General features: G+C 43.4%; 1 protein-coding gene across 2 annotated transcripts in view; it reads right to left on the bottom strand.

Moving 5' to 3' along the window:
* STX18 (syntaxin 18) overlaps nt 1-16,074 on the bottom strand; it is a 111,515-nt gene extending 95,441 nt beyond the window's left edge. For both annotated transcript variants that reach the window (XM_032493879.1, XM_032493885.1), the window contains exon 1: nt 15,831-16,074. In XM_032493879.1, coding sequence (XP_032349770.1) covers nt 15,831-15,998 — 168 coding nt within the window. In that variant the 5' untranslated portion in view covers nt 15,999-16,074. The remainder of the gene's footprint in view (nt 1-15,830) is intronic.
* Nucleotides 16,075-16,328: the final 254 nt, after the last annotated feature.

Genomic DNA, 16,328 nt, shown 5'->3' with positions numbered 1-16,328 from the left:
CATGCTAGGGAAATCTCATTTACCCGTCAAGGCTTAGCTCAAAACGCACCTCTCCTGTGAAGCCCTCCCCGCTTCAAGCCCCCCCCAACTGGGTTCTTCACTTCTACCTCCGTGTCCACATATACTCTGAGAGCAGCACTTATCACAACATGCTTTAATTATCTGCCTGTTGGTCTGTCTTTTCACTGGACTATGCGTTTCTCCTAGTCAGGGATTGCCTCGCTCACGTTTGTACACCCAATACCTAGCTGCATGCCTGGCACACTGGATGTTCAATAAAGAGTGAGGGAGTTAAGACTTCACTCTCAGAGACACCTCCAGTTCAAAGCAGCATTAATAATCTGCCTAAGGCAGAGTGGAGAAGCACGACTCGGAGCGCAGTGGACACCCACATCCAGTGCCCTCCTCCAGGGAGCAGCTCCCCACATTTCCTTTGGAAATCACTCCTCCTCTATTCTCAGCGATGTGTCCTGGGTGCAGGTGACACTGCCCCAGCTGCAGAGCGGGGTCCTCAGCCGGCCAAGCTATGTAGTACCTCCTTTCCCTCTGGACACGGGCTGAAGGATAGGCACCTGACTCATTCCAAGATTCTGGGGGTGCTCCGAGGAAAGGGCGTCTCTCCTACTCAGGATGGGGCAGAATGGCAAGCAAGGGCTGCAGGTGCTGCAGCTCGAGAGCTACCGCAAAGCAAGAGCTCAGCGGTGCCTTTCGGGAGATGCTAATCCCACAAAGGCAGAACAGAGGGAGTGAGAAGAAAGGCCTTTGCTAACAGTTTTGTCCCCCTGGGTCCAGCCATGCCAGAGGTCAAGTCGTATCACTAGACTTCTCAGTGATATAAATCAATAAATTCCCTTAGACATTTTAAGCTAATTTGCATTGGGTTCTCTGTAACTTGTAATCTTAAGACTCCTGATACAGCAAGTTAGTGTCTGTGGGAAGAAAATCAAGTTACGCATTTGAAGAAGTGCACAGGAAAAGGAAACAAAACAAGGAGAGAGCAGAGTAGACCACAAGTTAAATCTGATAGGCAACGGGGAAAAATGTCAACAGGATATTCCAAGACACAAATAAGAGGAGGTTCAAGATGCCTTCCTCTCCAGACAGCATGAACCAGGCCCTCACAGGGCCCTCCTATGGTACCTTCGTGAGAAGAATAAAGCCTTATAAAGAGCTAGAAAAAGAAATAAAAAAATAACAAATGCTTCTTTCTGCAAAGGCCTTTATGAGAAAAAGAAAAGGCTTTGAGATAATTTAATCTGGAGAAAGCAAGTCCTAGAGGCAATTTAACTTGTTGAAGGGTTATTTATAAGGAGGTGACTAAACAGCTGTTCTCCAATTTCACAGGGAAAAGAATTAAAGGAAACTGATTTACATTTCAGTACGAGGCTGAAGGCAGGCAGAAGGGAGAAGTGCTTGAGGGAGAACTGTTAATGGTGAAAAAAGCTAAATGAAAAACTGGATTTTTATGGCATTTAGAAGATAGAAAATCACCCATGTTGATTCTTTCAGCTTTGGGTCAAACTAGGATACAAGTATTTGAGAATGCCTTCTATTCTTTTAGTCACATACCATGTACTGAATCCGTACTATCGGCCAGGCGCGGTGCTAGGTACTGGGAACGCAAAAATGATTAAGACGTGGTGAGGGTCCTGTCTAACAGCTGCGGTACTAGTTACAAAAGCCACCGAGGGAAATATTCAGAAGCATCCTGTCAGAGTCTTACCCTCCCCTTTGCCATCCCCCATGCTCAAAAGTAAACAGCGTAGTCTGGGAGCCAACACGACAGCACCTGGAAAGTTCAGCAACAATGCAATCATTAAACACGCGAGTGCCTCTCTCCTTACTAGGTGGGATACTGCCTGATTCACCAATCACTGAATAAAGCCAATTAGATCTCCAAAAATAACAATAACACCACCAAACAATAATGCAAAGGCTGTCGTAAGCCACGCATAGTTCTTGGCTTAACGAGTAATACAGGCAGCAAATGCTTTGAATTCAGAAGAGAGAGATTAGTATAGGGTAGAACATGCCTTTAAAGATGGGCAGACTATGAGTAAGTGAAGGGGAGCGAGCCGTCCAGGCAAGAGATCTAGCAGGAGCCAAGCAAGGAGACAAGAAAGCAGAGGAGTCCGTGAACAGAGCAGCTTGGTTAAAGCTGGTGGGATGATTCAGGCAAGTGTGGGATGTAAAACTGGAAGAGTGGGTAGAGCTAGTTTTATAAAGACCTTTGAACACCGTCCAAATAACAGAATTCATTGTGTGAGAAATGAGCAGTATTGAACACTTCTGAGCAAAGTAACATAATGAAAACAGCATTTTCTGCACAGTGGCTTGGCTCTGAGAGGGGCGGAGGATGGGGAGCGCTCAGTGCTGTTGCATCAGCTTAGGCTCAAAATGGTGAGGGCAGGAGCCCACACGGGAGCAGCGGGCTGGTTGAGAAAGAGAGGAAGCACAAGGCAAGAATTAATTTCGCAAATATACATTGAGCTCTGCACTGTGCTCTGTGCTGGGACGGGGAGAGGGACAAGGCCCCTGTCCGCTTGGGCCTGAAAATTCACTGGACAGGGGAGGCCAGCAAAAGGGAAACTGACTGAGACAACTGCAAAGATGGTGGTCAGTGCGGATGAGCGTCCAGTAGGCTCTGATTCCCAGAGTTTTATTTACATGAGCTGAACAACAATAAAATGTCAAAATATAGACAGAAAAACCAATCCTCCCAAAATATCACCTCATGTGTATCATGGGAGATGTTGATTTTTTTTACTGCCAGTTGAGTCATGGAAAAGTATAGAAGCAAATATGCCTGTGCTGACTGAAGTGTACCAAGTAATGAACACAAAAAAAGACTTTCAGAAAAAAAGGTCTTTTTTAGGACTGAAATGTTTCCAGATTTCATCCTTTGACATACTGAGATATATTCACAGATTTCCCACTTACCCACAGATAAGTATTTAGAAGCCTTCAGAAAATTCATCACCTCTCCTTGATATCTCTTTTTTTTTTTCCTCCTTCCCTTAATTTAATTTTGATTTAACTTCCTCTTGTCATTGCTTGCTTACAAATCATGGCCTCTATGTCTGGAGTCAATTAGGACTATAAAGTACCCCACCACGCCTTCATCTGGGGACCCATTTATATCTATTTTCTTATTTCAAGAGGTACGGCTAAAAGCCTGTAACTCCAAAAGTTTCCAATCAACCATCACATTCTATTCTTTGGAAAAGTACGCCTCTCTCCACAGTTAAGAAGACGACAGCTAACTGTATTTTGCAAGAATTTTTCCTCTCCACCTGTATAACGGTGAATTGTGCTTTGGGAATTCATTTGCAAAAATGGGCTGAGTGTGTGTAATACATGCTTAATAGCAATAACATTAAAAAATCTTTCTACCATTTAAAATTAAATGTAATTTCCTTATTACTTTAATGGACTCCTTTGGAGGTGAAGTATTTAACTAGTCCCTTTCACATCAAGTATTCATTATATAATTCCCTTTTAATATTAGGTATATTAGGAATGTAAACTGTCCATTGACAGAATAAAAACACACATTTTCACTGAAACAGAACAGGAGAAAGACAAGGCGGCTTGATTCAGAATCTGATAATGGGTTACAGATTCCATTCCAGTTCAGATTTATAGTCAAAATACCACAAGAGCCATTTACCACCTCTAACCTTTCAGAGCATACTTGGAAGAAAAGTATGAACTGCCACATCACTAAGAAAATCTGCTTGAGCCTAAAATTCTTGACTTTTCCTTATTGCAGTTTTGAGGGAGAGAGAGAGACATACATTGCCTTTAAAAACCATCTTAAATAAAAAGGCAAAGATGAATTGTCCATAATTCGGTTCATGAAGAGGAACTCCCTTTGTCACTATCTTTCAGGGTCACTCCTGAGTGGGGCTGCAATGTCTGCTGCTGGCTGGGGTCAGCCTATTGGCTAAACCCGTTCTAACCCATGGGATGCTAGACATGCCCAGAGGAAAAACTCTAGGGCTGCTGGGCAGACAGCTAATCTGAGTAACGGACTGTGGGCGCAAAGCCTTTCCCCAGTTCCCACACCAACCCCTCCCTCCTCCAGCCTTCCAGTCGCCTGCTGGTGTCTCCCACTGGCTGCACCCAATCAGAAGCCAGAGAGCAAGGAAACCTAGCCAGGCACCCCAGAAAGATCAGCCTCCTGGGGCAGGAGCAGAGTGGAAAGGACAGAGAGTGGGTCCAGGGGGACCAAGAGACAACACTGGCTCACCCCACCACCTCCTGCTTCTCACTCCTTCCAGTTAAACTGAACTTTCTGCAGATTCCTCCATCCTGTGCCTCCCCGCTCTCGGAGCTTTGTCATGTGCTCCTGTCCCGCTTCTCCTCTCTCCATATCTCTGAGGCCCACCTCAGTGTCACCTCTTCCATGAAGTCTCCCCCCAACCTCACCCAGAAGTAACCTCTCTGTTCTCTTAATTCTCAAAGTTGCTCTTTCGAAGATTTCTATAACTCCTTATGAGTATGTCTTATGAACTTACTTATCACTACCTGACGTAAGTATCCTTTTTATCTGTTTTCTTGTTTGCCGTAAGTGTCCCATTAGAATGCAAGCTCCACAACAGCAGGGTTTTGTCTGTCTCACCTTCGCTCCATCCCTGGCATCATACACAGCACAGAGCCTACAGAAGATGCTCGATAAATACTTACTGAACTGATGAAAGCCCTCTTCTAGGGTGTTAACATATCAATGTCACGATGAAAGTCTCATTCATCTTTCCATCCCAAAGCGCCTTCCTTTGCTTATGGGATAGTCAATAAATACAAGCTGATAACAAAGTTGCCATTTAATGACTATCTCTAATGTGCCAGATACAACACCGGCAGCTTTACATAAAATATCGCACTCGGTCCTCAAAACAAACCTAACAGGTAGTGTGGCAGAGCTGTGCCTTCAGGATGAAGGCACTCATTCTCCCAGCTCCCAGAAGAACTGTCTGCTGACAGCTCACAGCTGGGTCTCCTCTCTCAAGGCACTGTCCTCAGCAGAAAGAAGCTGCCTCACCCAACTCTATGCCTCGTCCCTGAAGCAAGCCCTCATCCACCGGCTGACCAATGCAATGGTTTTAAAGGCTTGGCCCCTTGCCTCACTTGTGCAATTGTGAAAAGCCCTCTCAGCTCCAGAGTCCTGCGTGGGACTGACTGCTGAATGCACAGATAAACAAACAGCAAAGTAGTGTCCCAACAACAGAAAAGGGAATTAGACTTTTTTCAAATATATAATGTAGAAACTGCATCTCCTTCCTTCTCAATGATTTTACTAACTAAAACCACAAACCTTTTTCCCTTTTCCCAAAAACGCTCCTCAACACTACCCATAAGAAATACATGGCCACTAGGTAACTGTTGATTTTAAAAACAGTTTGATTTGGAGGCAGCTTATTTCCCCAAAAGCTAGTCAGGCCCCTTCAAATACCTGTGATGTATGCAGCAAAATATGCTCCTAAAGACAACATGCCAAGGAGAAAAGCACCGGGGATCTGACCATGCACGCAGGGAGCCAGGGGAGGTGGCAGGCGATCGATTGGAGGAACACAGCGCAAGCTCGTCAATGTGACATCGTCCTGGGCAGGGCACTTAACCTGCTGAACCTCAGTTTCCTCATGAGTAAAGGAACCTAACTTTCAAGGACAGTCAACTAAATGACAAAGCTTTGAGCGCAGGGCCAGGCAGAGTAGGTGCTCAGCAAGTGGTAGCTATTATTATCCTTTATTACTTTGCAGAATGACAACCAGAAAGCGAAGACATCAATAAAACATTGTGGATGATTTTCTTGTACAGGTTAAGGAAGTCTGAACTGGAAATCCAGCCGAGTTACAAGAAAACGACTCCCTTTACAAAAGATTTACCGCAGACTTCCTTTAAACAGGGACCCCCTCTGCTGTGCATTTAATATGTAATTAGATACGGATTTTCATGACATCTTTCCAATCAAAAGATGCTAATTCTTCTCCATTTCCTTCTGCAGCAAATAAAAACTCCTCTGCCTGGAGTTTTTACTTGTTCTGTTTTGTTTTACATTTCAAGAGTAGTATGTGCTCATTAAAGAAATTCAGGAAGACAGAAGCAGAAAAATAAATCACCATAGTCCCATCACCCAGAAAGAGCCACTGTTAACATCCTGGTGTATTCCCTTCTACTCATTATTTCCATGCCTAGAGTTGGTTGGCTCTGCATACATAGTTTTAACTGTATCTGGTTTGGTAGTAATTTTTTAACCTAACATGAGAATGTGAGCAATCCTCACATCATGACAAACTCTTCAGTATGCCCTATTAACCTAGTAATTTCCCTGTACCTGGGAATAACGCTATCGTGTCTCTACGTAAAGTACTAGTGACAGCTGCCAGGATGATCATCGTCAAAATCGACACCATCATTAAGACCACTGCTGCTAATTTTTAAATTCAGAAAGTCCTCCCACTTCTAGAAGACAAGTCAATATTCACTCCATTTTCATTTTCTTCAGTTTTGCTTCCACAATGAAATCTTTAGTCTATGTGGAAATTTACTTTAATCTGTGTACAGTAAGAGATGAGAACCTAAAAATAACCTTTCCTTTTTCAAAGTGCTAACCAATTATCCCCAAATCACTGAATAAACTTTCTTTTTCTTACTGATTGACAATGCCTCTCATTAAAAGTTACACACACACACCCCTGGCCTAACAGGCTTCCCTGATTGATCCATGTGTGCATGTATTATTTTCTGGCTTTAAAATGTTTTAATATTTGGTAAGGTGAGTAAACCCACCCCAACACACACCCTTCCACTCTTCTTCAAAAATCAGCTATTTTCACACATCATTCTTTTCCAGCTGAATTTGAGAACTACTTTCTAGATGAATTTTAGAACTACTTTCTGTTGGAATTTTGATTAAAGCTGCACTAAATCTACAAACTAATTTAGTAGTAAATGACTTCAAGCGGGGCATTTACATTTCTTACTAAGGTCACTTCTAGAAATGCTTTCTGTTATTTCTGTAAATGGTTTCATTCTATTTTAAGTGGTCATTAATTAGACTTGGATGGCGATTGATTTTTGTACATTTATTTTGTACAAAATCTCCAAAGGCCTTCTGTAACCTCCAGGCCATAAGCTCCTCCCCAAGTGTGTTCCACGCTGCTGACTAAGAAGAACCCAGCGGCCTCGTCAGCCAGTCTCCTCACTGTCACTGAAATGCACATGCTTAGGCTCCACCCCAACCCAACTCTACTTGCTCTTCAACGCTCTGCTCCCACATAAAAGTTTTCCTGGCTAGCCTGCTCCTTTCACCTACCCCTTTTCTATACTCCTCCAGCACTGAAATAAGTTCCAATACATTTTATACTTTCCCTAAAATTAGAGGTAATTTTCTTTTTATCGAATAGGGCATCCAGTTTTTTGTATCTGAGGAAAAATTACACAGAAAACAAGTAAAGTGAATTTATATATAGTTTGCCTTTTATCTTAAAGAGATTATAAATTTGAAACAAATCTAGTAAAAATGTAAGCAGCTTAAATATCTTTCAATAAAGGTTCAGGTAAATAAATTATGTGATATTATTTTTAATGGCTATGCAGTGACATTTTTAATGTCACTGATTATTTTAATCAGTGACAAGAACAATATATACTGACATAGAAAAACGTTCACAATATGTTAAGTAAAAAAGGCAAGACAAGACAGGAATAGAGGGGCTACAAAGCAGCATTGTAGAAAAATTTTGTTTTTGTTTAATAGGAAAAATGTCTGGAAAAATATACCCCAAAATTAAAGCAGTGGGTATTTCTGGCCAGTAGTACTAGTGAACTTTACTTTCTTTTTTATTCTGCTTAATGAGCACTATTTTTATAATCAGATTTTTAAATTAGTCAACTTAAAAAACATGTCCTGCTGATAACCACCCATTATAAGAGTATATAATCACTACTAAATCAAATACATTTGTGGAAACATACCAAGCGACTTTGAAAAACAAACTCATTTTTTAATCTAGGCGAAATATTCTGAGTATACGGGCACTCAGCGGGGAAATATTACAAGGCATTGGACAGTTATCATCACAAAAAGCATTTAAAAATACATCCTGTGACTTTGTGCAAGAAGAGTACTGAATCCTGGAGCCATCCTGTTGGAAAGGTCCTTAACAACTATCTAGTCAAAGCCCCTCATTAAACAAACAAGAAAGATGAAAAATAAGGAAACAAAAACCAAACCAAAAAAGAAGTAGGTGAGTTCTCCAAGATCACATAATTACTGGCAAAGTCCAAAAGTGTTTATAATTCAAAACTTATGCTTTTTAATTCCTTTCTCAATTTCTCTGAGTTAAGATAGGCTGCAGTCTGCCATTTCTACTTAGACTATAAAAGACAAATGTTGATTTTACCAGGGTTTTCTTATCATCTGTCTAGAAAGTGAACAGGAATGTGCACAATACTGTGAAATGAAAAGACTCACTTCTCTGGGTTAAACAGAGCTCATGAGCGCCACAAGAAAGTTTTGACAAATAGGCATATGTTAGACTGTGACAAGCAAGAGCAGGCGAATTCTTGTATTTACAGACCTTGAGGACCTGAAAGTCAGGAATAAAAAAGTACTACTGAGTTTAAAGTTACAACTGTTCATAGCCGAGTTACAGGAGTCCATTCAACACATCAGACTTTCATTCCTCTCGTTTATTCCCTCTCTTTTACCGGGGTTCTGCAGGGGCCTCTTTTTAAGTCAATTTTAAACCTAGTGTGTTTGAAACAATAAGTTTTTCATAACACAAGCCACAATTAACCACTGTAGACTTTACCGACGCTTTGCCCACCAGAGGGAGCCCATATAGATTTCCATGTAACAAGAAACCTCAAACATCAAATTTGTATGAATTCTAGAATATTATTCATAATATGATCAATATTGTAAAATCATTTGATAATAATTATATTTTTATTCCCATCAATAGAGAAAAATTGAATGAGATCAGGTACGTAAAACCCTTAACAGAGTTCCCAACCTACAGCAGAAGCTCAAAAATAATTGACTTTCTAATATTTGGATCCTCCTGAGTGTTAATTATAGTACTCAAAGTAAATGAACAATTTGGTATTCTGACTTTTACACAAGTTGACGTGAGCTCAAGTGATATCTGTCCTGATCAATGGTTCTATCCTTGGTACGCTGACAAATCTGTTTCTCAAGCCTGCAGGACAGAATCAGACCCTGGACAGGAAGAATTCCTTAAAAAGTCACCCTGAGAGACCTGTTTTGGCAGCCCTGTCCTTGTAGGTGATACACTGAACTGCTGGCTACCTGCCAACTAGAAACTAAGGAAGGGGAGAACTCTTTGACCCATTCCAGATTTTTCTTAGGACAAAGGAGAAAGTCAATTGACTATCCCTGAGAACCACGCTTCTATGAGTTATGATACAATCATTACCACCAAGATGAGTTTCTTTCAAGAATAAAGAAAGCACAAGTGAGCACAAACTCTGCATAAGAACCTGCATCTAGATGGGCCCTGCGACTCTATGCCCATCTGCAGTCTGCTGAGGGTGACCTGCCTTGTCTCTCCCAACCCAGCATTTGCTGCATTTGTGAGGCAGGTCTAAAATCTCCAAACGGTTGGCTGGGCAGATGTTCTAGCGTCTATCTTAAACACTCAACCACCTCCAAGATCTAAATGTGACAAAGCGAGAGGAACCCCCAGGCTCCAGCTACGCTCTCCAATCCAGGCTTACCCAGAAGCACTGCCGCTGGGGAGTCACCACCACATGTTGTCTTAATACAACTCCGAAGTCTGCTGGGCTCCTTGGATCTATTCTCCACTGTTCAGAACTGAGGAAGTGAAGGCACGAGCAGTTGGCATTCTACTCTAACTTAAAAAAAAAAAGTTGCTGTGGTATCTGTCACTACTCAACTTCCCAACCAGAAAGCTGGGGATTATTCCACCTCTTCCTCTTTCCAACCCCACCAGTCACTACACTTTTAAAATCCACCTCCTCGGTGTCTACCTCATCCACCCGTTCCTGTCACTGACTCACCAGTGTCCACCTGGGTCACTGCAAGAGCCTCTCAGTGAGCTCTGCTGTGTCAGTCTCACTACACTTCAAACCCACCTGCAATGTGGCTGATCATTTTAAAACACAAATATGATCTTTTCATGCCTCTGCTTGCATAGCTCAGAGCATAAAGTCCAAACTCCTCAGCGCTGCTGACAATGCTCTCACCCAAGTCTGGCAAACTTTTTCTCTAAAGGGCCAAATAGGAAGTATTTCAGATTTTGCAGGGTTTTGCCAGCTACAACTCTGCCACTATAGCACAAAAGCATCCATAGCCTATATATAAACAAGTGTAAAGAATAAACCCCATTTACCAAAATTGGCAGTGGCTGGACTTGGCCTATGGGCCAAAGTTGGCTGACCCCTGCTCTAATCTAACCCAGCGCAGCCTCTTCCCCTGCCCTCTGACCCTCACCCACGCCTCCTCTAAAAAAGGACTCCAGACACCACAGTCTGACCTCTGCTCCCCCAACACCCTGCTGCTGTACATCTGGGCCTATGTTCCTCCCTCTGCCAGGAATGTGATTCAGCCCCTTCCTCTGGTAGAATGGTCCTCATCCTTCAAGGTCCAGTTTGCTTTCCCACTGACTGTCCCTCAAGGAGCTTTAGTTATCCTTTATCTGTATTTTCAGAAGAGCCAGGACATATGTCACATATGTTTTTTGTGCCCTCACAATGACTGATACCTATCAGGAGTCCCATGCTTATAGGATGATGGAATAAATCAATTAGTATTGAATAAATATAATTTCAAAAGCTACAGTCTTCACAAGTTCTGGGGAAAATTCAGAACTGCAGTCCACACAAAGGTTCACTACTTGTAAAAAGTCTCTAGCACAGCGTTCTGCTCAGAGTATATACTCAGTTATTATGACCCATAAAAACGTAACATCATGAAGTTAATGGGGGCCTTGGAGAACATTAACACAGTGAGAAACTGTGTCTCTCTGAGCCCTACGGTTGGTTCCAAAGGGGCTCCTCAAGGAGGAGGGGGAATGGTGGTAGAGGGGCAGGCTGGCTAATGAACCTCTCTCTTCCCAGCCCCTGAATCCCAGCCTCAGCCAAAGCTGCTCTTTATTTCATTTGCATTAATTTTTAAAAAATCTATACGATTCAACTCGTATTCTGTTTAAAGCCTGCATCCAAAACCTACATTGTTTCCTGGTCTATTCCTGTCTTACGTGGCCCCATCTCCAGCTTCTCGCTGACCCATGGCACCTTTTGCCCGAATACTGCTTTTTGGAACCATGTTCCCTCAACTGAAACCCAGTTTAAGTAGGATTATACTCAATCCTTGGATGAAGTCTATTTCCAGCTACTCTGGATAATAATTCAGGTGGTCCCAGCTTAACCTTTGGGTCCAAACAAAGGGACACAAAGTCAACACTACGTCTCAGAAGAAAACCAAGGAGGACCTGAGGAATCAATGCCAAGTGTCATGGCTGTCACTTAGACCTGAGTTGTTAATACTGCTTATGTGTCTGCTTCTCCACTTGACTGTACTGTACACTCCCTGAGGTAGGAACTGAATCTTAATAACAAAATAAAAGCTACTACTTATTCAATGTTTACTCCAGATACTGGATTAAGGGTACACATATGCTGTATAATATTAAGGAATCATGTTAGGACCACATAGAAGAATTGGAAGGAGTCCTAGACAGAGATCAACCAGTTCCAGAACGAAAAGCAAAGGGACACAGTGCCTCCATTAAAAAAAAAAAAATTAAGTGACACAGTAGATTAACACTTATTCATTAACTCAAGAAACATTCATTGAGAACCTATGTCCCTACACTGTTCTAGAACCTAAGGAGTCAGTGGTAGACCACACAGAGTCTTTGTTTTCATAAAGTACACATTCTAGTGGATAAACAGCAAATATATGCTAGATAATGACCACAATAAAACAAAGTAAAGAACAGAAGAAGGATGCTACTTTATACAGGGCAGTGGAGGAAAGGCTCACTGAAGAGACTTAAAGACCACATGGAATCTGGGGAACAACAAATGGAAAGGTCCTGAGGCAGGAATGTGCCTGGAGCAGGTGAGGAAAGCAAGGAGGCTAGGGCGTCTGGAGGAGAGTAAGAGTGAGAGGAGGTGAGGTCTGAGAAGCGGCAGGGACCAGATCCTCTGGTTTTGAGCTGCTGTTAGAAGTCTGAACTTAAACCAGGAACTCAAGATAATCAACCCCTAAAACAATAAGAATAAATGACATTTAGCTTCCACAAAAGCTTGTATAATACACAAAGAAAAACTCAGCTGCACGCCTAATCTGAAAATAGAATTCCCAACAACTCAGAGCTGCTGTTTACCTGACATGTAATCAAAACATCTTTGTTTTACAAGACATCACTGCAGTTACTGTCTAAGCACTCAGATTTAGCAGTGTGGACACTGAGGTGCAGAAAGACCATGTGGTCTGCCCAGTTAATGCAGAACTTGGGATAGAACACAGGTTCCCTCAGGTCCCGTTCGGTGATTTTCATTGGCTCCTGCTGCCCCTGCAGACTCGGTCTGGCTGCTTCCAGGGGTCTTGGTTTACTGTGTGGTGCTTCCCCTGCCTCTGTAACCTTTATAAACCAGTAAGAAAATGGAAGAGTTACCCCTATGATGCACCTCCAGACACATTCCCACAGCAAAGCCTGTTGTTACAAACTCCCACAATTCTAGTTTTTTATTCCCAACAGAGTTGAAGACAAGCAGGTAAGTAAGGTGAAGGCAGGTCAGGCACTGTGCTAGTTACTAGAAGGAACACTCATTTTGGTTTTGCCTGTCCAGCATTTCTTGCTCCCTAGTCTTAGCGATCACAGACTCCAATCCACCTACTGGAGTGAACATATGACCTGGCCATTTGAGGAACCTTATCCTTCTGATGCCATAAGGAGAGCTCAGGACCCAAGCAGAACCAATGAGAGTCCTTTCTTGGGGTTTCATGGATAAGAGTTGGAGAAAGAAGCTTCATCCTGTTTCCCAGTTAGACCAGCCAAAACATCCCTATTTTGCTCAGGTTATTTAATCAAGGTTACTGTTACTTGAAACCAAAAGAATTCACACTCAGGCATGCACTTGCATGCCTTTTCTCCTTTCTGCCTAACAACCTTATAAGGTTACTATTACTCACTCTATTTTAGAAGTGAGGAAACTGAGGTTAAGTAACTCTCCCAAGTTCATACAGTAAGTTCATACAGTAAGAGTCATTCAAATTCAGGTCTTTCTGTTCTAAATCTTATTCACTATTCAGTTATGAATTCAGTATTAACTCAGGAATAAGAAACTCAGCTAAAGAATTTTTGGTTTGAAATTACAGTAGAAACGTAAGGTAGGAGAATGTATAAGGGCAGGGTGGGAAATATTAAACTGGGGTCAAAGGACCTGGCTTCTACCTCTGGCTCTGTCCTTTGACTTTATCTGTTATGACTCTGGGCAAGACACTTCCCTTATCTGGGTGTTAGTTTTCCCACCTATAAAACCAGAAGCCTGAACAACATGAACGTAAGATCTCTCTAAGTACTAAAAGAGAAAATCCGTGGTTCTGCTTCAGACATACAGATTCTATTTTCACTATATTTCAGGTAGGAGGTCAAGTAAATTTCAACTTCAATGTCAGGTCCAACAATTGGTAATGGCTGCCTGGGCACAATGTTGCAAAGGATTCTGGGAAATGAACACTGGCTCCTTGGTCATAGGGAGGAAGAGAGGAACAGCTGCCTGCTTGCCACACATTTGCCATCACTCACAGTTTCACCTTGACAGAGGAATGTTGCTTCCTCCTCTATCGATGCTATTAGTACCTGCAACGGATTTTCAGACTCCTTCATGAACTTACTTGGTTTTCCTTTGCAAGCAACGAATGAAAGTACAAGAAAGCTAAGTGGTTTAGGGAATATAGCTTTGTCCCACTGATGAAAATACATCTAAATGGCCTACATGGGGTTAGGGTAGTGGGTGAATGGGAACAATAATAATCGCTATAGTTCTTTATGATACATACATACATACGTATTAGCATCAAAAGATGCTAATAATCAGCTTGCCAATTAAATGGGGTATTATCATGGCCATCTTTATAGAAAGAGGGAATGAGACTCAGGTAACAGGACTTGCCCAAGTCTCCCACTTCTGAGTAACAGAACCCACATTCGAATCCAAGCCTTCTAAAATCTAAGTCTCAGTTCTCTTTCCACTCCAAGGTCCCCATTAGTCCCACGATTCAAATAAGTTAACCAATCAAGCTCCCAATGCAAACCGTCATAGTTATTACTGTTTGGAGTTGTCCAGCTGTGATAAGTTCTTCCCCTCAAAATCTGAAATGCCGTTACTAATTTGTTGGTAATTTAATGGGTGGACATGCATTGAGTACATACAAATTGAGCAGAGAGTTACCTATCTCCACACCTTTGTGCATACGCTTAGTCAAGATGCCCTTCTCCACCCTGTCTGCACTGGAACCAACTACTTCTCTTTAAAGATTTGTTTCAGCTATCATTGCCTCTGTAAAGCCTTTCTTGGCCCTGAGGTAGAACTGAACACACCCTCCTCTGTGCTCTACACAACATCTACAAGGCTTTAAGTCACTTCTTTGTTACTATGTCTCCACTATTCTGTTTAAATCCTATTATTCTAACACAATGCTGGTCAGAAAGCAGGTGCTTAATTGATGCTTACTGAAACACTGAATTTATTCATCTGGACCAATTTCCCTTCCAATGCATGAATATCCTCTCTAACTGCCGCTCATGAATTCATGCATGCATACATTCATGAAAAAATATCTGAGTGTCTACAAAGTACAAGGCATTGCACTGTGTACCAAATGGAGGTGAATTTACCATGAAATCAATGAAGTTTAAGCTTCAGGGCCCCTCACTTGCACCTCTCAAAGCTCTGAACCATTTTTTTTTTCTGATTTTGTATTTCATTTCTTAAAGAGGACAGATATAACTACATAAACTCCAAGCTTCACAAAACTAGATCCACCCTTGGTGCCAAGGATATGAAAGTGAACAAGGCAAACGTTCTCTTCTCTTACAGTGTTTCCTGTTTAGTGGGTAAGACAGACAACCATTTGTTCATTCATTCATTCAACAAACATTTACTAAGCAATGATGAGTCAGGCTTTGAGGATTCTGGGGCAAAGCCAACACTGTTCCTGCCCTTGAGAAGTAGGTCTTTGCTCTCCTGAACGAAAGCCTGCAGTGTTCAGGGAACAGAAAGTAGTTTAGATGACTGTAATACAGAGTGTTTGTGAAAGATTATCTTAAACCAGTCTCAAGATCTAGCGATCCCTAGCATGAGCCCTAACCTATTGTAGGAAGCAAGGGGAAGGGAGTGGTCAGCTGAACAGGATCTTTGATCTCAGTGAGGAAGCGGGGAGGGGAGGGGGATGAGACAAGTAAACAGAAGAGACGAAAACACTGTTGTCAGTGCTGCGACAGGAAAGCAGAGAACTGTGTGGGAAGCTTCGCCGGCGTTCAAGTCTGCAGTTTCGGCAAACTCATGACCTCATAAAGGTAATGAACTCTGAACTTGCAAACAGAAGACTTCCTAGTTCCCCAAATACGAGTCCCCATTCCTCGACCTAAGACTGTTCCTTTCCAAGACAGCCCTTGGGGACCAACTCTCCGGCCCCCCTGCAGACCACTTTCTCAGGCGCCTCCTTTGCACAACGCTTACGGGACAGAGTCCAGTTTGGGCTCTGGGGTCCCTGTCGCGGGTTCGCCCCCAACTCCAGCCCGCCGTTTCCATAGCAACCAGCTCACCACTTCGCGCGCCCGGCTGGAGAAGTCGCCCTTGGGCCGGGGGCTCCGGCGGAACAGCTCGTCGCGGCTGCCCTCAACCCCGCCGCCCACCGCCACTCCCAGCGCTTTGTTGCGCGTCTTCACGGTCTTGACGCTGGCCCGGAACAGCAGGGTGATGTCCACCGCCATGGCGACCCGCACCCACGGCCCCCACCAGGCCGGCCCACGTCAGCAGCCGGCGACCGCGACTTGAGCCCGGCAGCTGGAGGACAGGTCCGGCAGCGCACGCCTCCGCCCGCCAACAGCGACGCGGGAAGAAAAGTTCCGGCCTGCGCGGGGCCACCGCGGCCAGAGGAGAAAGGTTCCGGCCTCCGCCCGCGCGCCTAGCCGATCCTCTAGGCGCCGCCGACTCCGCGACGCGCACACCCGCGCCCTTTTCTGCTCCCAGCAAACCTCGGCGGGCTTGGCCGCGGAGGGAGATCGCAGGGTCCCGAGCCCCCGCGAGCCCGCTTGCGGAGT

This window comes from Camelus ferus, chromosome 2 (assembly GCF_009834535.1).
Source record: "Camelus ferus isolate YT-003-E chromosome 2, BCGSAC_Cfer_1.0, whole genome shotgun sequence".
NCBI lineage: Eukaryota > Metazoa > Chordata > Mammalia > Artiodactyla > Camelidae > Camelus > Camelus ferus.
The sequence above is the reverse complement of the archived record's forward strand: the minus strand, read 5'-3'. Positions and strand labels throughout refer to the sequence as shown.